This window comes from Megascapheus bottae, chromosome 5, assembly GCF_031878675.1.
Source record: "Megascapheus bottae isolate mThoBot1 chromosome 5, mThoBot2.hap1, whole genome shotgun sequence".
In the NCBI taxonomy this organism is placed as follows: domain Eukaryota; kingdom Metazoa; phylum Chordata; class Mammalia; order Rodentia; family Geomyidae; genus Megascapheus; species Megascapheus bottae.
The window spans coordinates 74,306,816-74,328,734 of record NC_143513.1 but is presented as its reverse complement, the minus strand read 5'-3'; the positions used below and the strand labels follow the sequence as shown (position 1 = coordinate 74,328,734).

Below are 21,919 nucleotides of genomic sequence, written 5' to 3'. Positions count from 1 at the left end.
TTTTAAAGTATCAGAGGGGAAAATGTTAATGACTTGGGTTGCCACTGCCCTGCTGGTCAGCATTCCCAGCCTATATGTCCCATTGGGTTACTTATGTATTTAATAGGAGCCGTGTAACTAAGGTCTGTCTTCAGGGCAGAAAGTATGGCCTTTAGTCAGTTGCCTTTGCTATTCCCTGAGGATTGTTGGAACCAGATCTCATTTAATGACATTAAATGGGGTCTGTGTTTTTGCTTTGCCAGGGCTTTTTCTTTTCGTCTTATTAAATTCTGGAAGGTGTACCTTGTAGGAAATATAGATCAGAAGAATAAGAATGTTTTCTTGTTATACTGTGTACAAATACAGTCAGCGTGTGTACATTTTTACTCTCCAGCTTTTTTTTTTCCAGTGCTGAGGCTGGAACCCAGGACCTACATGCTCAGTGAGCTGTGCCTCCAGCCCCTATTTTCAAGCATTTTATAGATCATTGTCTATCTTAACATTGGAGCTACAGAGAATGCAGTTTTTAAAATTTATGTATAGATCATGGATCATTTTATATCTTAAAGAGTTTCTACAATAGCATTTAAAATAGCTACTTAGATATACTTTATGTTATTTAAACTTTTTTGTGGGTTTTCTTTTTTTGGTGTGTGTGTGTGTGTGTGTGTGTGTGTGTGTGTGTGTGTTTACACACACATGCACACCAGTACTTGGGATTGAACTCAGGGTCTCTATGCTGTTCCTTATCTTTTTGTTGTTGTTGTTCAAAGCTAGTGCTCTCCTACTTGCATTATGACTCCATTTCTGGTTTTCTAGTGGTTGATTGGATCTAAGAGTCTAATGGACTTTGCTGACTCGGCTAATTTTGTACCTGAATACAGGTTCTATTATTATAGGTGCAAGCTACTGACAATAGTCTTGTCTGGATTATTTCTAACCTCCCATAGGTGAGCAGGTTCTGCACTCTAGTTAGTAAACGAGTCTTCCCAACCTTGATCCTGTGTTTTTGAAAGTCCCCACTCTCCAATGTTCATTGATTCAATGTGTGCTGCTTATAAAAAGGCCAAACTTGTGCTTTATGTTTACTTTTTCCCAGGTGGGTTCCCAAGGCTACTTGTAGAAATGTTAAATACCTCTTTTGTGAGCTAGCAGCCCTAATAAACAAACCACTTTGTTGAGACTGGGAGTATTAGCACTGGCACAGCCTCCCTATTTTACTGTGTGTTGTAGACATCACGGGGCCTCCAGGTGGCCCAGCTGCACCTCAGCTCCAACACACAGACTCTATGTGAAGCCTTGGAACTTGCTGTTTTTCTTTCCCTTTCCTAAATAGTACTGCTGGTGGCAAAAGTCTATTTAAGCAAAGGCGAGCAAAGGATTAGTGTAAAGCCTACGTTTTAAAAGTTAGTTGGAGCTTTAACCTACTAGAAGCCTGATGTGGTCAATGAGAAGAATTACCTTCAGTCTTAGGATGGATGAGAAAAGAGCCCGAGGGAGTGGAGGACTTTGGGCAGGGGAAGCTGCCTCACTCACTGAGTGTTCTGTCCTGCATTTCACAGTGACCATGACAGGAAGCCCCCCCCCCCCAAGAACCAGATTTAACATATTGAGTCCTTATGGTCCAGCCAAACCTGATTTCACAAGTTTTCAGAATCACTTTTGGAATCATACAGAGAAATTTTTGGTTGTGATCGTGGTGGGAAGTGGGGTGCTGTTTGCGTTTTGTACCCAGGGACCTGGAATGGGTAGGTCCATCCTAATTTGTGAAAAATCACCGTGCCTCAAGTACCCACGTGGCCTACTAGAGCACCTCTGGCAATTTGAGTATGTTTTTTTTCTCGCTTCTGAGGAAGAAAACTTGAAACCATGGTTTTATGTTGTCTGGTTCTGTCTCTCCCATGACTCATGAGAGGTTCTACGCATCTGAGATAAGAAAGATTTTGGTCCATGTTTGGGAATATAGGTCAGGAGAAAGCAGTACTTGATTCTTTGAGTCTGAATTTCTCTCCATCTCCGCCAGCTCAAGTTGAGTCATTTATTTACTGATACAAGCCCTCTGGATTGTTTGTCTCCCAGACCAGCTGTGGAAAGCTGTGGAACTCTTCCAGTACTGTCCAGCTGTTAGCTCAGCCATCCTCAGGGGGGTAGATTCTTTGCCAAAAGTGTCTCCAAAAAGGTCAAAGAGGGAATTATGGGGAACTCTGACTCAGACTTCAGATTTGTTTTTAGGCTATTTTATTCCCTTAGGTGTAAATGGAGGCGGGGCCTCCTACAAGCAAATGCTCTCTGAGTGTGAGAGCTGGGGAAACTGTGCAGACCAGCTGGTTGCAACCGCCCCCCCCCCCCCCGCCTCTTTTTTGTATGCTAAGAAGAGTCTTGAAGAGGTCCAGCAAGTTGCCTGGGGATGCAGATTTATTACATTTTTTATTCTGAAGCTCTGAGGACTTCTTTCTAGCGTATTCCCTCATTCCCACCAACGCATAGCATCATTGCAACATTCAAACCATATGTACTTTCTAAGATGATTGGCTTTGTGGTTATGGGAAAAGAGTATTTTATGCCCAGAAGGCAAATGATTTCCATTTATACTGCAGTAAACAGTTATCCATTGTTTGTTAAATCACGAACAAGTAAATTCGGAAGCACTGATCTTCATTGTCTTCTGGGAGAAGATCCTCAAGTAAGCTGATTGGTAACATGTTTTAACATGTGATGTGGTTTTATGAGTTTTTTAGAGGGATTCTGCAGAATATTTTGCTTGCTTATTATAAGAAACCTTGCTCAGGAAGGGGGTGGCGGGAGGGAAATGGGGAAAAACATGAGAAGGAATATCAATGTGTGAGAAGTAATGCACCTACTATCTGGTGAATGTAACTGTAAGCCCTTTATACATTAAATAAAATTGAAAAAAATAAAATAAATGAAAGAATAAAAAAGAAAACTTACTCAGATTGCTAGATTCAATTTGTGGTCTTAGATTATTATGACCTCTTTTTTTGGTCTTCAGTACTAGACACCCTCCAACCTCACCAAGGTAAAACCTTGAATTAAACGATAGGAAATAACCATTTACAGCAAAAACACTGCATCCAGAGAAAAGTCTGCTAACTTCAAAATACCCATCTTTTGGGAAGGATTTAGTGACAATTGTTTAGAATCAGGATAAAGAATTTGGAGTGTTACTGGATGTTTTCTCAACCATGATACTTCATTTTACTCTTTGCTCTTATTCTCATTTTGAGGGTTTGGGGGAAGGCTTTTAGTTATTATTTTTTGAAAGCTTTAACAAGAATTTTTTTCATATAACAGAGTTAAAGTATGGTGAAATGGAAAAGAAAGGAAAATATTTCTTACTGCACACATAGGAAATGGAAGTGAGAGAGTCAAAATGGCAGTTGTAGCTTTTATACTTTCTAAGTTGGGCAAATGTCACGTCCATCTAGTGCCTTCTCATCTTTAGACAACAGTTTCCATTGGTAAGATGGGTGAGGCCCACATAAATCATGGGCAACCATTTTGTCAGACATGCCTTTTATTATTTCTGTTTCTTCCATTCCTAGAGTGTGAAACTAGGAAAATAGAGGGGAGAGGGGTTGGGAGAGAATAATAAAAAAGGGTGACGTGGATCAAAGTGCATTTATTTAATGGTAATTCCTTTGTATAACTACTTAAAGATAATATATATTATATGCACATACATGTATACTCATATGTGTTTATATGTGTGAGTGTATACATATATATGTATATATGTATTTCCCAATAGTTCCCAGATCTTCTGGTCCTTTTTACCAGCATTCCACTAAAGCAGGAACTTGATAATTCAGTTTAAGCTGGCCAGTCCCTTCATCCAGTTGGGGTGAGGGTTTGCATAAATTCATATTTACATAATCAATAAAGGGCACCTTGGATCAATCAGAGCATCCTGAAGTTCACAGGAATGCTGTGCAAAGATTTCCCCACATTCTCTGTCTCCACACTTGCATAACCATCCCTCAGTTATCAGCATCCTGCAGCAGAATGGTCCATTTTTTACAGCTAAAAGAAGATGACACATCATTTTCACCCAAACTAGTTTCTGTTAGACTTCACTCTTGGCTTTGGAGAAGTGTATAACAACCTGTATTCAACATTATAGTATCATACAGAGGGGTGCCCTACCCTGAAAATTCTCCATTACTTCTACTTGTCCCTACCCATCCCTCAAAATAACTCTTTTTTTTTTTTTTTACAAAACATAGACTATATCCTACTGGTGGATTTATACTAGGCATCTTTTAAATATCATCTTTTGATGTGTTTATAAATTTACTACTTATCAAAGTAGACATGTTTGGGGATGGGGATTCTAAAAGACATTCTGTTTTTGCCTGCCATATTTATGTGAAACAAATATCATGGCACCAAAGCAAAATAAAACCCAGGGATCATTCCTTCCAAACTCCAAACTAATTTTATAATAAGAAGATCTCCAAGTCTTAACCTTCATTTTTTAAAAACTTAAACAAGCATGGGATGTGTGTGAATGTTAGGGTCAGAAACAAATTGGGCGGGTTTGACATTTTCTGGTAATGAGTTTTGATTTGTGAGCCTTCTTTCTCTCTCTCATTATTTTTTTTTTCTTATGACTTAGACAAGGTTGCTTTATTCTTCCTGGTTAGCCTCTGGCACTTTCATAAGAACTTGTCAGGTCTAAGGTCTCAGGTCTAAGGTCTGAGCTACACACAACTATGTTTTGTTGGAGGGAAACCTTGGTTTCTAAAGTGAGCTTGAGGTGTGTCCTCTAAATCATTTCTTGTCAGCTCACTCCATCACATTCCCTGCTTTGGTGGTTTCAATCTTTGAGTGTTTTGTGCTCCACTCAGGCTTCTAGTTACAGTTTTTGATTTTGAAATACAAAGACCTCTTCTGACTAAGCGCCATCTTGTTAGGTGGAGGCTTGCAGCAAAGGTGATCCCGTTTCCCAGATGTGGGGCCAGGATCGATGCAGGGTATAGACTGGATTCAATTCTGCATTCCTCCCATCTGAACTTCAGCACACCCACTGTGCTTTTTTCACTTCCCAAAGCAGGGAGTCATAGGGGTAAATAAAACAAACACATGATGGAGAAAGAGGGCTTTTCCCCTCCTCCTCTTCCTCCTCCTCCTCCTCTTCCTCCTCCTAAGAAAAAAGCTTTCATAGCTCCCTTTTATGTTGCCTTCAACATTTTAGAGAATTATAGGGTATTGTAGCTGAATGGGTTGTTAGCTCTGTACTGTCACTGTTTGGGTGTGATTACTACAATCTCTGCTAGCAGTGCTTAGACTCAGTGCATAGATTTCCCTTCTCTCAGTTGAGACAGACTTCAGAAGTGGGTCCTTGAACCAGAGAGAGGTGATAAACTATGAATGTAGTTTAAAATCCACACCATCACCTCGTCAACACAAACACATACATCTACACCTCGCACGTGCTTAGTTCTAGAGAGAGGGAACTGAGTCCATGGGAGTGAGTGACACCCAGTGGTGTACAGAGCTAAGACTAGAATTTACATCTTTGCTTGTTCTATCCCTGCCTTCCACCAAAGAGGTCTACAGAGCTGACGTCAGGTGGCACACAGCCTTAGAATGTACTTAATGGGCATCGTCTTTGGGACACAGTACCTGAACACCGGATAACTTGTTTCATGGAGAAGGACTGTCCTCTGTGCTCATGACTGACTGACTTATCTCCATCTTTGGAAAAGGATGTTGGATGCACCAGAAGGGAGCATCTGAGTTATTGCAACTGAGTTATTGAGTTGATAAGGCTCACTGATAAAATATTTAGGTAAGATGGAGGTGAAAAGTAAATCAAAGAAAAGGAAAAGTACATCAAATTACTCTCTGTACCCAGGGAAAAATCAGTCTAGGTCAGCTAGGATGATTTTGTAAAAATAAAGAAATGTGTTTTCATCTGCAGTTATTTCCTAGTGGGTAAGAAAGAAAATGAAAGAATATCCTCAGAGGAACTGAGAGAATTCAGTGTCAGAGATAAAATATCAAAATGTGTTGTTTTGATTATGTTAATTTGTAAACAAACAAACAAACCACTAGCCAGTAAGGTATTAGGGGTGTGTGTGTGTGTGTGTGTGTGTGTGTGTGTGCATGTGCATGTGCGCGCACCCGTGTGTGCACCAGTACTAGAGCTTGATCTCAGGACCTCACCCCTTTCTTGCTCAGTGTATCGTTTGAGCCACAGCTCCACTTTCAGCTTTTTGGTAGTTAATTGGAGATAAGAGTTTCAGGACTTTCTGCTTGGGCTGGATTCAATCTCGACTCTCAACCTCCTAAGTAGCTGGGATTACAGGCATGTGTGACTCACCAGCCTTGCATCTAATCCTGTCATCATCATCACTAGTGAACCTCACCATCCTTTCTTACTGTTGTTAAAACTCTTAAATCAGGTAGTAGCCATGTGAAAGGTTGAAATCAGGTTGAAACCTTGAGGTTCAAGGTCATCCAAGGCCTAAAAGCCCCCAGGATTCCATCTCCACAGAGGGGAAGCTGGAGAAGATGCTATGAGCCTCTTATCCCAGCAACTTTGGGAAGCAAGACAATATCTCAAAAATAATTAGCAGAAGCACAAAACGTGTCTAGAGATGTGGCTCAAGAGGTAGAGTGACAACCTTAGCAAGCTCAAGGCCCTGAGTTCAAATCATTCTCTAGAATGCTTATCTCTGGCAGGTAGGATGATGAACTGGTACTGACCCAAGACCTGTACCAGCAGAGGCAGTTGCCCTTTCTGCTGAGTCCAGGAGCCTGTAGCTTCTAAAGAGACCCAGAGGGAGCCCTTTGGCTGGGCTGAATCATGGCGACTGGTGGCACTGTATGAGCACTTCCTAAGCCATGGACCTACTCTGCTTACCTGTGCTCCCCCTCTCCCAGGTTGGGAGGGGATGCGGGCACAGTTGGTCCTTGCTTCTGGGGAGATTCTTTTCTCCAGAGGGGACTGTCATAATAATGCACTTGATAACAACTATAAATTCCTTCAGGACTGCCTGTCATTAGGGCTAAATTGTTTTCATAACACGGTAAGGAGTGTATTATCCAAAGCAGGGGGGAGCCTGGAGAAGGTGAGCAGAGCTGGAGAAAGTTTATTATTGGTTATCCAGGAATGTTCATGAAAACATTCATTAGTGCTGCTCAGGAGAGGGAAAACAGAATGTCAGCAGGCAAGCCAGACCTGGGTAGCTTTGCTTCAGTACCGGATAGAACAGAATTCCAGAAGGCTGGCAAGATTGGCCAGCGCTTTGTAACCCAGGGAACAGAATTGTGGTTTGGAACCAGAGGGACTGTGAGTTCAGTTCTTGCTTTAGCATTTTACCTTCTGTTACCTCTCTTTTTGGTGTTTTAATTTGGGTTCTCAAAGGAACTCCATTGAACGCTCTGTATCCTGTCTTGGACAGGCTCTGAAGAGATGCTTTTAGGGAATGTGATGCCAACTTCTGATCATCGTATACTCAGGAAATCTGGTTCTAACCTTAGCCTTGCTGTGATTCTTGTCCTTGCTAGGTTAGCAGCCTTACCTGGAAGTTGGTTAGAAATGAAGGCTTTGGGCCCTGCCTAGATCTGTGAATCAGAACTTATGTCTTAAGATTTCCCCCATGTAGTCCATATGTATCTAGAAATTTGAGAATTTTACCACTCCAAACAGTAATGGACCTGGGAAAGCAGGAGCTTTTCTGTCTTACTTATCTTGCATTCCCAGTGTCTTGCTCAAATTAACATTTGGTAACTGTAAAATCAGAATTTTCCTCTCACTTTGGGCCTGTTTGAATTTCTAAACCTTCTGGCACTAAATGGAGTGTGAAGTGCTGTGGGCAGAGGGGTGATGAGTAGCATGGAGGTGACGTTCAGTGATTGACAGCTGAGGTGAGAACAGACAGCTGGTGGCAGTCTTCTGTATGTAAATGCATTTGATATTTGGCAGTGTCTGGAGACACTTTTGTCTTGAGACCTTGGGGAGTATTATTGGCATCTAGTGGCCAGAGACCAAGGATGCTGCTAAACATCTCACAATATACGGTAAGATAGCTCTGCCATGAGAAGAATTACCTGTCCGCTATGTCTGTCGTTTGGGTTGAGAAATGTTGCTGTCCCCATCCTTGCATCACCAATATATCTCTGTCAAGGAGAGCAGGTGCATGGGGCTTTGGTTCCTTCAGAGTAGGGCAGTAGAACAAGAGATCTAGACATTTCAAGGATTATCTCTAGCATATTGTCCACAACATATTGATGGGAGGGAAGTTCATGATGTTGGTGGTTGGGGGGGAGAGGGGGAGAGAGAGAGAGAGAGAGAGAGAGAGAGAGAGAGAGAGAGAGAGAGAGAGAGAGAGAGAGAGAGAGAGAGAGAGAGAGAGAGAGAGGGAGAGAGAGAGAGACAGACTATAAGCAGATTATGGGAAAACAGGAACAAAGTCCAGGCTGTAGAATAGAATAGAGAACCTGACTCTTGAGTGTTTTCTGTCACTCTGAGAAATGCCTAAGATAATCAACTTCTAAAAAGAAAGGTTTTCTTTTAGCTTCCCGTTTTGGAGACGTTAGCCCATGATTCGTTAGCTTTGCAATTTAGACCCGGAAGCATAGTATGGAGTAGAGGGAAGGCTCATAGATGAGCAAGGCCGTCCACCTCCTGGTTGAAAGTGATCCTGTGAAAAAGAAAGAGACTAGAATCCTACACTTCCCATGAGGGCCACACAATCTCCTGACAGCCTCCCACTAGGCCCCATTTTTTTTTTTTTAACCAGTCCTGGGGCCTGAACTCAGTGCCTGAGCACTGTCCTTGAGCACGTTTAGCTCAAGCCTCAGCACCACTTCTGGCTTTTTCTGTGTATGTGCTACCAAGTGATCAAACCCAGGGCTTCAGGCGTGCTAGGCAAGCACTCCACTACTTGGCCAAGCTCCCGGCCCCCTGGGGTCCACCTTTTTAAAGAGGTAATGGAATCTGAAGGCTGGAGACCAAGACTCTTCACACGTGAACCTTTGGGGTCATTCCAGATCTAGACTATTCCACTGCCTCGGTACCTTTGATCTTGACTTTAATCATGCCCAAGGTTATGAACTTGGGGGATAGCTTCTTTACAGATAATGCCAGTGGAAAAGGTAGCAGAACACAGCCGCGGTCCCCAGGGACTCTCGCCCTGCTCCAGCTGCTCTCAATGCCATTCTGCCATTCTTCTCCTCAAGACGCAGTCTATTTTCCTATTCCGTGAACCCAGTTTGTGCCTTCCTTTGGAGACTATGGGGGTAGAGATGTCCCATGACTTGTGGAAACCATTCAGATTTTTTTTGTTTTATTAATCATGAAACATGCCTTCTACGAGACAGCTGCTTCCGGCCAGCCCAACACCCTGCTAGCCCTCCAGTTCAATGAAGCTGTATCAGGAAACCCCAGTAAAATCAGCTCATTCAACCAGCCTCACCACAGACCAGAAAGGAATCATAAATCAGGGCTATTTTATGCTATTAAACTTAACCGTTTACTAGGCAGAAATAGACAAATGGGTATTATACATGAGTGACTTTACATAATGGAGGGCTGGCTATTTTTGCTCCAGAGGATGTGACTAGAGTATGTATGAGGAGATGGGAAAGGAAAACTTAAGTTGTTCTCCTGTTGTTTCTTGCAGCACTTCTCAGAACTTCTGGATGAGTTTTCCCAGAACGTCTTGGGTCAGCTCCTGAATGACCCTTTCCTCTCAGAGAAGAGCGAAGTGATGGAGGTGGCGCCATCTCCCACCTCCCCAGCGCCTCTCATCCAAGCTGAGCACAGCTACTCCCTGTGCGAGGAGCCCCGGGCCCAGTCACCTTTCACCCAGGCGGCCACCAGCGACAGCTTCAATGATGGTAAAAACTCAGAGATGGTGAAACACATGATTGTAACTCCTTCAGGGGGTCATTTGCAAATCAGCCTGTCTTCTCTGGGTAATAATTCCTGCAGGTTCAAGAAGTCTATTGTTTCAAGTGATCACATTCTTTTTTGTTCTGATAAAGGATTTTTTTTTTTAACTGTATTTTTGTTTTTGTCTTTTCTTTTTTGGTACTGGGGATCAAACCCAGGATGTTGCACTTGCTAGGCAAGTGCCTTGCCACTGAGCTACCTCCCAGCCCAAGGAATTTTTTTTTTTTTGACTGCTGTTGATCTTAGGAGCTTCTTAGGCACCCTCTTGACCCATTTCCAGAAAGTCCTATGGACCTCATATGTCTGGAACCTTGATGAACATTCTTAGACTTCTCTTGATTACTTTATCATGCTTATCAGTAGTATCATGAATAGCATATTGTTGAAGTTTTGTTTTCCTAATTTTAAATTCCTTAAAATATTTTCAATTTTATTCTGCAGGTATTCAAGCTCTCCAAAGCATATATACCTTTCTTTCTTTCTTTCTTTCTTTCTTTCTTTCTTTCTTTCTTTCTTTCTTCCTTCCTTCCTTCCTTCCTTCCTTCCTTCCTTTCTTTTTATACGTCCTGGGTCTTGAACTCAGGGCCTGGGCACTAATCTTGGGCACTTTGGCTCAAGGCTAGTGCTCTGCCACAGCACCACTTCCAGCTTTTTCTGTATATGTAGTATTGATGAATCGAACCTAGGGCTTCGTGCATGCTAGGAAAGCACTCTACCACTAGGCCACATTATAGGGTTCATATATACATTTCTTACTGAAGTGTGTTTTATTTTCTTAGAGGGATAGCAGATACTTTAAGTACTTCGAGTAAGGGTTTTTTTGTTTGTTTGTTTTTCTGGGTCATGGGGCTTGAACTCTGGGCCTGGGCACTAATCTTGGGCACTTTGGCTCAAGGCTAGTGCTCTGCCACAGCACCACTTCCAGCCTTTTCTGTATATGTAGTACTGATGAATCGAACCTAGGGCTTCGTGCATGCTAGGAAAGCACTCTACCACTAGGCCACATTATAGGGTTCATATATACATTTCTTATTGAAATGTGTTTTATTTTCTTAGAGGGATAGCAGATACTTTAAGTACTTCGAGTAAGGGTTTTTTTGTTTGTTTGTTTTTCTGGGTCATGGGGCTTGAACTCTGGGCCTGGGCACTGTCCTTGAACTTTTCAGCTCAAGGCCTAGGTGTTGTCCTTGAGCTCTTTGCTACTGCCCTACCCCTTGAGCCACAGCCCCACTTCCCATTTTCTAGTGATTAATTGGAGATAAGAGTCTCATGTTTTTTTAGTGCCCAGTCTGGCTTTGAACCATGATCTTCAGATCCCAGCCTCCTGAGCAGCTAGTATTACAAGCATGAGCCACCGCGCCTGGCTTGGAATAAGTTTTAAAGAGTCTGTTCTCAGTGCGGTATTGGACTTCTCCACTGGAGAATGTCAGGGTAGGGAATCTTGCTGACTTTCGATTTTCTTCTGGTTTTGAGCATTCTTTCCCCTCCCTTTGATTGTGCCACTATGTGAGATTGAATGCAGGGCCACATGCCCTCACTTGGTGTTTTTCTCACTGCTGGTACTCTACATTTGAACCTTGCCTCCAGTTGTCTCCTCTTACATTTTTATGCCAGGCAGATTATTTTGTTAATAGATCTTTACAGAACAAGTTTCTTCATGTTCCTCTTTAGTTAAGGGCCAATGCTGCTCCTTCTTGAATTAGCATAAGGAGGTGATTCTTAGAGTTACAGTAGTCCTTAAAGGAACACAAACTCTCAGGCCAAAGAACTATCCTATCTTGGGATAGAGAATTTTATGGGTATTAAAACTTCCCTCTTAGATACATTTCTCTTTTGAATAGGTTATCCTAATGCACAGCCCAAGAAATGGGGCCTGATGATCTCAGTGAAAGGAATGCTGAGAATCTGTTAGTGGATTCTTTCATGGCTAGACCCAGATAAGGCCTTAATCTTAAACTCAGATTATTTGTTTTTCTGGTGACCATTTAGGTGCATGATACGTTAATCTTTCTGTATAGTTGTCAGCTTTTTTTTTTTTAAACTTCAGATCAGAATGAAGTACAGTATGTGGAGCTTTCCACATGATCTGAAATCATTAGAGGATATTGAGTTGTTGTGAAGGAAAAACAAAATATGCTTAAAGAACTCAGAGACTGTTCAGATTTTAGTATTTCACTGGATCCATTTTTCTGTCCATTCCACATGTCTCTTTCTCCTTTTGTCTTTCTGTACTCCTTTTAACTCCTCCTTTCCTTCCCATCCCTGCTTCTGTTCTCCTCCTTTTTATCTTTGTTTCTCCATTCCTCCTGCCCTCTGTCCTGCTTTTTCCTTGGTTTCCTTTCTGATATAGGCATGGCACCACAGCATGATTTTGGGCATCCTCAGAATGAGGGATCCACAATAATACCTTTACTGATTTAGCCAGGGAAATGATTCTGCTGGTCACACAGGACAGAACTGAGTCACTGTGGTAAGGGACTGTACAAAAAGAGGAATAGGTGAATGGAGCTAGGCAGGGAATTACTGGGCAACATCTTGGAAGCTGATTTCCACTCTTCTCCTCACAAGTGATGTCCAGCAGATTAGCCTTCTTCCATGTCTGAACTCCTTCACTGCATAGTATCCATGCCTTCTCTTATTACCTTTCACTCACCAGCAAGTTCTTGAGTTCACATGTCAGGCACTGAAACAAACACAAGGACAAACATTTGCTTATTGCTCTCACAGAACGTATCAAGTAGGGAGGATTGCAATTGTATGATTAGTGGTTGGAGTTATGCGCTGAACAGGCACACCTTGTTCTAAATTCTTTACCTCTCACTATCTACTGGCGATTACTTAACTTTCCTACCCCACAACTTCATTGTGTATGAAACTAGGGTAACACCAATTCCTTTACATCTTCCACTTGTGAAAATTTGGTATGATAATATATTTCAATAAATGAACCCAAGGTCTGGCTGACGAAATGGTATTGTTCTCAGCTACTGTTACAACTATTATTATTTAGATCCAAGAGCTGTGAGAGAATAAGACCTTAGGTATTCAGGAAGGCTTTGGAAAGAATTTCTCAATGTAACAACTGTAGTGGGTGCCATGCTGTTCAACTTATTAAGCATTTGCTCTATAGTTGTTAATTTGTTCTTTACATATCAGTTAGATTTAGTGAATCCACTTGGAGTTATAATCTTCTGGAGTACAGATATGAACTATGATCCAGGAACGACTACTTTCTGAGGACTGATGAATGGGAATGTCTTTCTAGATAGTAGTTAAGATACTTACACAGCCAGTATGAGCAGATGCTATCTGGAGATTGTTAAATATTTACCTCTTCACATTATTTCCCTGTTATAGAATCTCAGATGACTTCCTGTTATTATTATATGGGGATTATTATGGGGATCACCTCATCCCCATGGCTTCCTAGGCCTTTGTGAGCCGATCCAATCATCATTCCCAGCCTCTGTCCTGTTGCTGCTGGAGAAGCATTGGCTTCTCCGCTCCACAGCCTTTTCACACTCCTGTCTCTCCTCGGAGTGCCTATTACTTCTGCAGCCTCCACTCACCTCCATTTTTATCAGATTTCCTTCTACTTCTCAAGACACAGTCTCACTCCATGTCTGACTCTCTCACCTACAAGTTGTTACCTTTTGTTGTATTTCCATAAGTCTTTCATGGTACTTGTAAAGGGATGATTATGATTGTACTTGTATACTTGCATTTTGGGGGAACCCATGCAGTTATTGGTTCTCTTTTATATGTTGAGTTGACTGAGAACAAGTAAAACTTTGTTTCTGACACTGTCTTGATATGTCCAACTAAGATTTATTTCATCACATTACCCGTGGAACAGGCTGTTAAGGGGAGAAGGTCTGGAAGACTGAGTGCACTCCTAACCTGTGCTGAGGGTGTGATGGAGGATGCCTACCTTGCTTTCCCCATCACATCTCTACCTGTGCAGATACACAGTGACAGAATTGGGTCAAGATGGTAGCTCTTGGCTGATAATAGGTGTCATATATAGAATCAGGCACAGAGCTAGGTAGAAGGAGGTATCTTATATATGCTTGGTGGTTCATTTTCAAATGAGTACCAACCTGATGGATGGCAGTTGGTCATATGCAGCAAAATGGAAAAGCAATCGGGGGTTTTTAAGGAAATGAGAGTTGAAATTTCAATGAGGATAAACCTTCTATTGAAGGTGATATGAGCAGAGACCAGAAGAAAAGAAGGGCAAGAACCACACCTATATCATAGTAGAAAGATTTTAGGTAGTAGAATCAGCAGGTGCAAAGGCCCTGTTAGCAGAAGTATGTCAGTAATAATATATTAATGCCCATTTTGTGTTCAGATAGCTAATATCTATTCAGCAGCCTCTCTGTTTTCAAGTTCACAGGTTGAAGATGGCCTACGTCAATTAGCTAATCGAACTAACTTTTCCCTTCAATTCCACATACATATTTTGAGGCCTTTCTGTGTGAGGGAACTGTCTTACATACTTGTGAGACACAGTAATGAAACTTAGATCTGGACAGTAGAAGCTAAGTTCAGTGAAAATACTTTGTATCCAGATACCCTGACAGACAGAGTATGAGCAGTGTCTCAAGAGGAAATTAAAGGAGAAACTCCCAGGAGAGAGAAAGGGCACACCCACTGAGGATTACAGGAAAAGCTAGATGAATGGGGCAGAATTTCACTCAGTTCTTGGAGCATGGCCTAAAGTTAGTCCCATAGGAGATAGCTAGAAGAAAGCAAATGGAGGGCAGAGGGCCAGGATGTTGAGTCTTCTGAAATAAGAGCTCTAGTAAACTGACAGCACAGGAACAGATCTCAAAAAGCTCAGGGTTCCTTCCTTTTCTGCCACTAGGTGTTGCTGTCTTTTTAATTTTTGTTTTGCTTTGGTCATTGTTATTTTGTTCCAGTCCAGGTGTGAATTCCAGGCCTGAGCTTTTTTGTTCAAGGTAAGCACTCCACCACTGAGCTACAACTCGTAATTGCAGCTGTTTTGTGCTTCATTGGAGATAAGAATGTCATGTATTTTTCTTCCTAGGTTGGCTTTGAACCACTGTCCTCAAGATCTGTCTCCAGAGTGGCTAGAATTATAGGCATGAGCCACCGGCACCCAGCTTGCCACTAGTTGTTAATTTTTGTTCTAGTCAGAGTCACGGGTACATGTGACTAGGGTGAGCGGAAATAATAGTGCCTCTTTTCCAGGAAGCTTCTCTTGTCCTGTTTTTGATTGCATGTCTCCATCAGGCTGACCGGGTAATTTTCTGTGAAGAGGCAGACAACGTTAGGTAGAGTTCACAAAGGGTTTCTGGTCCAGAGTCCATTTTTGTGAAAGGCCTGATATTTTCTCTGTACAAAAGCTACTTTCCTAGGCCAGCAAAGGCATTTTTTTTTTGTAAGTAGGAGATAATCAATAGGGAAGAGACTATTTGAGATGTGTGATATTGCAATTGCTAGTGCTTCACATCTAGCCACTTGGGCTAAGATCTGAAGATCCAAGTTTGAAGCCAGTCCATGCAGAGAAATCTGAAAAACCCTTAAAACAAGCAGCAAAAAGAACTGGAGGTAGAGCTCTAGTGTTAGAGCACCTGACTTAAGCAAAAAGACTTAGGAAGAGTAGTGAGGCCCTGAGTTCAAGTACCAGGACTAGCAAAACAGTTAAAGATGAATGAAAAAGGAGCAACTTGCCCAGCAAAGCTTCTTCTAGGTCTTGGCTTCAGTTGTGTTTGTGACTTTTGATAATGGGAAAATATTTGGGAACATAAATTATTTTATTCATTTGGATTCCATCTGGCATTCTTCTTAAAAGGCAGACAAAATCAACTCTTCCCAAATGCCAAGTACCCTCTCAGAACTAATAAACATCCAGTGAAGATGTATGACTGTTCTTCAAGCAACATAGACATATACACCATTTTAGCATAGCTGTTTGCATTAAATCTAAGGTTCTTTATCTCTTGATAATGGCCTAGGCAAAACTAAGAGTCCTTGCCTCTAGTAAAGGTTACTTGAGTTTTTGGTCTCATTTTACTTAGGTCAAAAACAATTCTGCCAGACGCTGGTGGCTTACACCTTTAATCATAGCTACTCAGGAGGCTGAGATCTGAGGATCATGGTTCAAAGCCAGCCTGGGCACGAGAGTCCCTAACCCTTTTATCTTCAATTAACCACCAAAAAACCAGAAGTAGCGCTGTGGCTCAAGTGGTAGAGAACTAGCCTTGAGCTGAAGAGCTCAAGAACAGTGCCCAGGCTCAGAGTTCAAGCTCCACAACTGACAAAAACAAAACAAAACAAAACAACAAAAATTCTTCTAAAATGTACTCTAAGCCCCAAAATAAGTGGTAAGACAGAGATAAATAGAAGCTTAGTGTATTAGAATTTGCTCTCTTCACCCCCTTTCCCTTTTTCTCCCATGCTTCTCTTTCCTCCTCTCTTCCTTCCTGCTTGTCTCTTATTTCCCCCCAATCTGTTCCACTCTCTTCTTGAACCCTCCACAGCAATCATAAATTACAGGGTGAATGTGGAGGTTCATAGCCTATCATTTTTTTGCAAACCTCAGATAGATCCCTAAAATGATATATATGAAATTTGGAGCTATCGCTGGTTGTTAACTTTTTTGGTGAAAGACTTTATAACTTCTTTAGGTTATTGTGAGATTTGGTGGCGCCCCCCCAAAAAAGGGGGGTAGTGAAGGAAAGACACCAGTCTATGATTATATAGATGGCATCCATTTCTGGGCTGACCTTGATAGTGGGCTTTTGTGCAAATCCCAGAGCTAAAGAACTTTATGCGGTTTGGCAACCACAGGAGCCAAATCTCAGAAATTGGCTCATCCTTCACCACCCCCAGAAGACAGCCTCCGTAGTCTCCCATCTTGCCTTGTGGTGACCAGATGCTGACTGGCCTTTCCATTCTGCCGATAAGCATTAAAAAATTCAGAGGAATAAAAAATGAAGAAATTAAAAGAGATCCACAGAAATATCCCAGAAAAATGTTTATGAATATTTTATGCTTTGAGGAATACAAACATATGCTTGAATGCCTAAGTCTTGTACCTTGTACCTTACCCCAGGGAGGATATCATTATTACAAGTCAATTTTGGCATTTTCTTTGTAATTAATTTGGGATAGTAGAGCCTGACATGATGGTGTAAAGTCACATGGCATTGGTAAATGGGACAGGCAGGAGGAGAGCAGGGATTTGGGGTTTGCTTGTTCAGGACCACATGGGAATGATGGGTTTCAGAGATTCAAAGCAGAGGGTACAGGCTTGTGATGGACTTTGCCAGAGCAGGGAAAAGCTGCAGAGACAACAAAGAGCATGGGTTTTGAACTGATTAGAGAAACCAGCAACAGGATTAGCACAGTCCAGTGTGGGTATAGGGTAGGGGTGAGTCATAGGTGGCTTAGGTTTCTGCTCCCAGGGATTGGAGGGATCTTGCTGTTGACGTATTGGCAGGAAGTGGCAGCTGAAAGGCGTCATGGAAGACAGTAGACACATGAATAGTTGTATCTTTATCACATTGAATTTGAGATGGTGATAAGAGCATCTGGTCTGTGTCATCTTAAAGGGACAGAGGAGGAGAAGGAAGATGTGGTCACCATTGACCCACAAACTAGTCCTCTGCCATGGGTGAGCCGAGGAGAGGACCCCATTGTGGTTAAGTAGGATGAGCAGAGATTCCCTCTCCACAATAACCAGAAAAAAAAAGCTGGGTTGAAAGCATGGCTCTAGGCATGGGTCTAGTGTAGAGCACCCACCGAGCAGGCAAGAATATAAATTGTTCCTGAGTTCAAGTCCCTATCCAGTTGGTTACTTGTTTTTGTTTTTTTTTTAAAGAATATAGGCTATCCTGACTTATTTTTATAAATATGCCTATGCTTTGAGAATGGTTTCACTAAATTGAAAGAACCAATTTCATTGTTTAATTTACATTTCACATTTACTTCTGTTGTGTGTGTGTGTGTGTGTGTGTGTGTGTGTGTGTGTGTGTGTGTGTGAGAATTAAGTTGGATCACAGTCACCTTGATTGTTATGTTGGGGAGCTGACCTTATCTCACGATTTCCTGGTAACTGGAATTCTTTTCTCAAGGCTCTTCCTTTACTATTCCTTTCATTTTTACACAGTGGCCATATTTCATCTTATTCTCTTTCTTCCAGCCTTTGCCAGCTATAGATGTTGCTCAGTTTGGACAACTTGTATATATCTTTTTCAAGAAGCAGAGACATTGACATCTTCCTTTGGAGCCAAGAGCATACAATCTGTGTCTGTCTGCCTCTCTGCTGCTTGCGCACACAATCCAAAGCTTTTCTCAGCCTCTGGGAGAGGCAGTAGTTGTCCTTTGACCCATGGTCTCAATTACTGCTCAAAGCTGAGCTGGATGCCCATCCTGCCAGTGGGATTCTACACTGAGCATGTGTCATCTTTTTCCTCTGGCAGCCATCAAAAGACGCTTTGTTCCCGCCTTGGTCCTCCTGGGCCAGGACATTGCCCAACCCATTGCCCACACCACACACTCAGCAGCTTACAGATCTCATTCTGACAGGAAAATTCCCATGTTGTGAATGCTTTTATTTAGGCAGTTTTAATCTTTGTGAATTTAAGCTTCAAGTAGCTATTTCCTCCCTTCCCTGTATTATAGGGAAAAATGTATCAGGTGTGTGTGTGCGTGTGCATGTGTGTGTGTGTGTGTGTGTGTGTGTGTGTGTGTGTGTGTGTGTGTGTACGTGTGTGTACGTGCTGAATCTGGGACTTGACCTCAGGCCCAGGGCACTATCTCTTTCTTGCTTTTATACCCAAACTTAGCATTCTACTACTTGAGCCACAGCTCTACTTCTGGCTTTCTGGTAGTTAATTGGAGATAAGAGTCTCATAGCCTTTCCTGCCTGGGTTAGTTTTAAACCGTAATCCTCAACTCTCAGCTTTCCTGAGTAGCTAGGATTACAGGCATGAGCCACCAGCACATAGACAGGAGTCCCATTCTTGAGTGAATTTCATAACCAGCTTTGTCCTCTGGAGGAACCAGGGTTCTGGACAGGTAAGATATATTTAATGTTTTCCATAAAAGTATAAGAATATGGGGCTGGGAGATTGGCCTAGTGGTAGGGTGTTTGCTTAGGATGCACGAAGACCCAGGTTCGATTCCTCGGTACCACATACACAGAAAAAGCCAGACGTGGTGTTGTGGCTCAAGCGGTAGAGCTCTAATCTTGAAAATGACCAAAGACAGTGCTTAGGCCCTGAGTTCAAGCCCTAGGACTGATGCAAAAAAAAATAGTGTAATAACATGTCTTAGCTGCTTTATATGTCATTTTATGAAACTTCATTAACACTTCATTTTATTAAAGCTGATCTCAGGTGAAGGAGGGGGCCATGGGGTGATCTTTCCTTATTCCCCATCTCTAGCGCACTTGGTTTTCCTTTCCTGTCCTCTGCCTGCCTTTCCAGGGTGGGGCTGGAGTTCTATCCCTGAAGTAACATGGTACTGTGGAAGTTTCTAGAAGACCATGTATTCGTTGGCAGAGGACCTCCCTGCCTGGTAGTTCTCTGTATCACAGCTCAGTGAGAATCGCAAAAGCTTTGATAGCAAGAAGAGAGTCTTTCCTTTCCCTGGATGAGTTTTTCAGCAAAAAAACCTCATGAGTCCATTTCAGTTTGTCTGTTACAAACTCTGAAGTCCTCCAAACAGCCATGAAAGTCTTGGGGAATCTGGGTGGGTTTAAGACATGGATGGGAAGACAGAAGAAGACAAAACCAAACAAACAAAAACCAAGAAAAGAAAAAAAATAGCTCTGTCCTGAGTCTTTGCTTGCCAATCCTTTTGCCTCTGTTTGTTCTTATACATATTTATTTTGGGTAGATAGTACAATGACTTGGATTGAAAACCCCAAAATGTATAACTTACTGCAGATCAAAAGAGTTCCCACCATTCTATTCCTCACCTACCGGGCCTCTTCTCTACCCTGCCCTTGAAGCCAGGTTTCTTCCCCTGTGTGTGATCCTTCCAGGGTTTCTTCAGCCATATCACATGCAGTCATATTCAAGTAGATTTTTGCTTCTGGGGCTTGAACTCAGGACTCCAGATTCTCACTTGGCATCAGTGCCCAAAATGAGTCCGCTATTGATTGAGCCACACTTCTGTTTCCAGCTTTTTGCTGGTTAACTAGAGATTTGAATCATCCCTGAGCTGGGGTTTGAACCATGATCCTCAGATCTCAGCCTCCTGAGTAACTAGGATTACAGGGGTGAGCCAGTGGTGCCTGATTACCATTCATTTCTTCATCTGTTTATCCTCCCTCCTGTATATTACCCTGGTTCATTTTCCTTTGCCTCTGGGCAACCCTTCCTTGGATCTTTGTTCAAGGAGGCAGGTCAGTGGTCATTGGTTTTGGTTATATCAAATACCTGAACAAGTTCCCATGCACATACTTTTATTTTTCTTCCACAGAGGAGGTGGAAAGTGAGAAATGGTATCTGTCCACCGACTTCCCTTCAGCTACCATCAAGACAGAACCGATTACAGAGGAGCAGCCCCCAGGCCTGGTTCCCTCAGTCACTCTGACCATCACAGCCATCTCTACCCCTTTTCAGAAGGAAGAACCCCATCTGGAAATCAATACTGGGGTATGCTCTATTCTCTCCCCCTACACACATACATATGAACAGATTGGGTCAGAAGATACAGATCTTTACAGATTTTTACTCTCAAGGCATTTGTTCTAAGGGTTTTTAAAAATTAAAGGAGTAAATGAAAATATATCAAGAATATGTTGACTAGTATTGGCACTGGCTACATGTATTGTCCACAAAATATAAAGGCATGGTCCAGGAAAATTAGTAACGAGGCTAATTTCATTTTTCTTTGGTTGATACTACATAATGAAAAATACAGGTCAATATTCATGATAAAAGAATTTCCTTGTGATATTCCTTTTTCTAGCCAGTGAGAGGAATACTTAAGATAACGGTTGAGGAAGGCCCTGGCATGATGATTCATGCTTATAGTCCCAGCTACTCAGAAAGCAGAAGGATTGCAGTCCAGTCTGAGCAAAAATATTATCATAGAGCCAATCTCTACCAACAAGCTGAGTGGTAGCACACACCTGTAAAAATCCCAGTTATTTGAGAGGTGTAGGTAGGATGATTTAAAAAAAAATATGTAAAGACAAAGGGGCTAGAAGTATTATTTAAGTGAAGTGACTAATTTAGTGCTGGAACTGGGGTTTGAATTCAGTACTTCACATCTTGCTCCTCCTTTTCCAATCAGGGTGGTTACTCACTCTGTCACTTTAGCTGTACTGTCTCTTCTGCCTTCCTGCTGGTTCATTAGAGATAAGAGTCTCTTGGATTTGTCTGCCCTGAGTGACTTTGAACCTTCTCCATCCTCAGATTTCAGCCTCCTGAGTAGCTAGGATTTACAGGTGTGAGCCAGTGGAGCCAGGCAGTCATGAGCTTTTTCTGATGATATTTTAAGGGCTCCATCCGCTGAAATGCCAAGCTTGGAAGTAAGAAAATTAAGATGTAGAATAAGCCCCAGTCAAAGAAGCAGCACATGTTATACTGCAAAGTCCGATCTGGTCTGAGAGAAAAGTAAATGATAAAGAGCTCTCTTCTGTTTCTTCAAAGTTGGTATTTCTTATTAAGAATCATGTTTGAAATTCTTCCTTCAGGTTGATTCCTCATGCCAGACGATCATCCCCAAGATTAAGCTGGAGCCTCACGAAGTGGATCAGTTCCTTAACTTCTCTCCTAAAGAAGGTATGTGCACGCGTCTGGCCTTCCTTTCTCTATCCCTCCTGGTCTGTCTGAGTAGAAACAGAATTTGGGCAAAAATGATGGGTTCCTCAGCACTACGGGTATCATGTACAGAGCTGCTCAGGTCTATAAATTTTTCATTTATTTAAAAAGTTAAATAGCTTAATTTCCGGCTAAGTGTTAGTGTGCTTTGACTCCTAGCTAGAATGAGAATTAGCTATAACCTTCCCTGGCTGTAAGCACCCCT

The 21,919-nt window shown here is 42.1% G+C and overlaps 1 protein-coding gene across 2 annotated transcripts in view; it reads left to right on the top strand.

Moving 5' to 3' along the window:
* The window catches only part of Creb3l2 (cAMP responsive element binding protein 3 like 2), a 155,154-nt gene that overhangs the window by 103,114 nt on the left and 30,121 nt on the right, over positions 1-21,919 (top strand). For both annotated transcript variants that reach the window (XM_090333374.1, XM_090333373.1), the window contains exons 2-4: positions 9,633-9,849; positions 20,366-20,541; positions 21,588-21,675. In XM_090333374.1, the coding sequence (XP_090189500.1) occupies positions 9,720-9,849; positions 20,366-20,541; positions 21,588-21,675 (394 nt within the window). In that variant the 5' untranslated portion in view covers positions 9,633-9,719. The remainder of the gene's footprint in view (positions 1-9,632; positions 9,850-20,365; positions 20,542-21,587; positions 21,676-21,919) is intronic.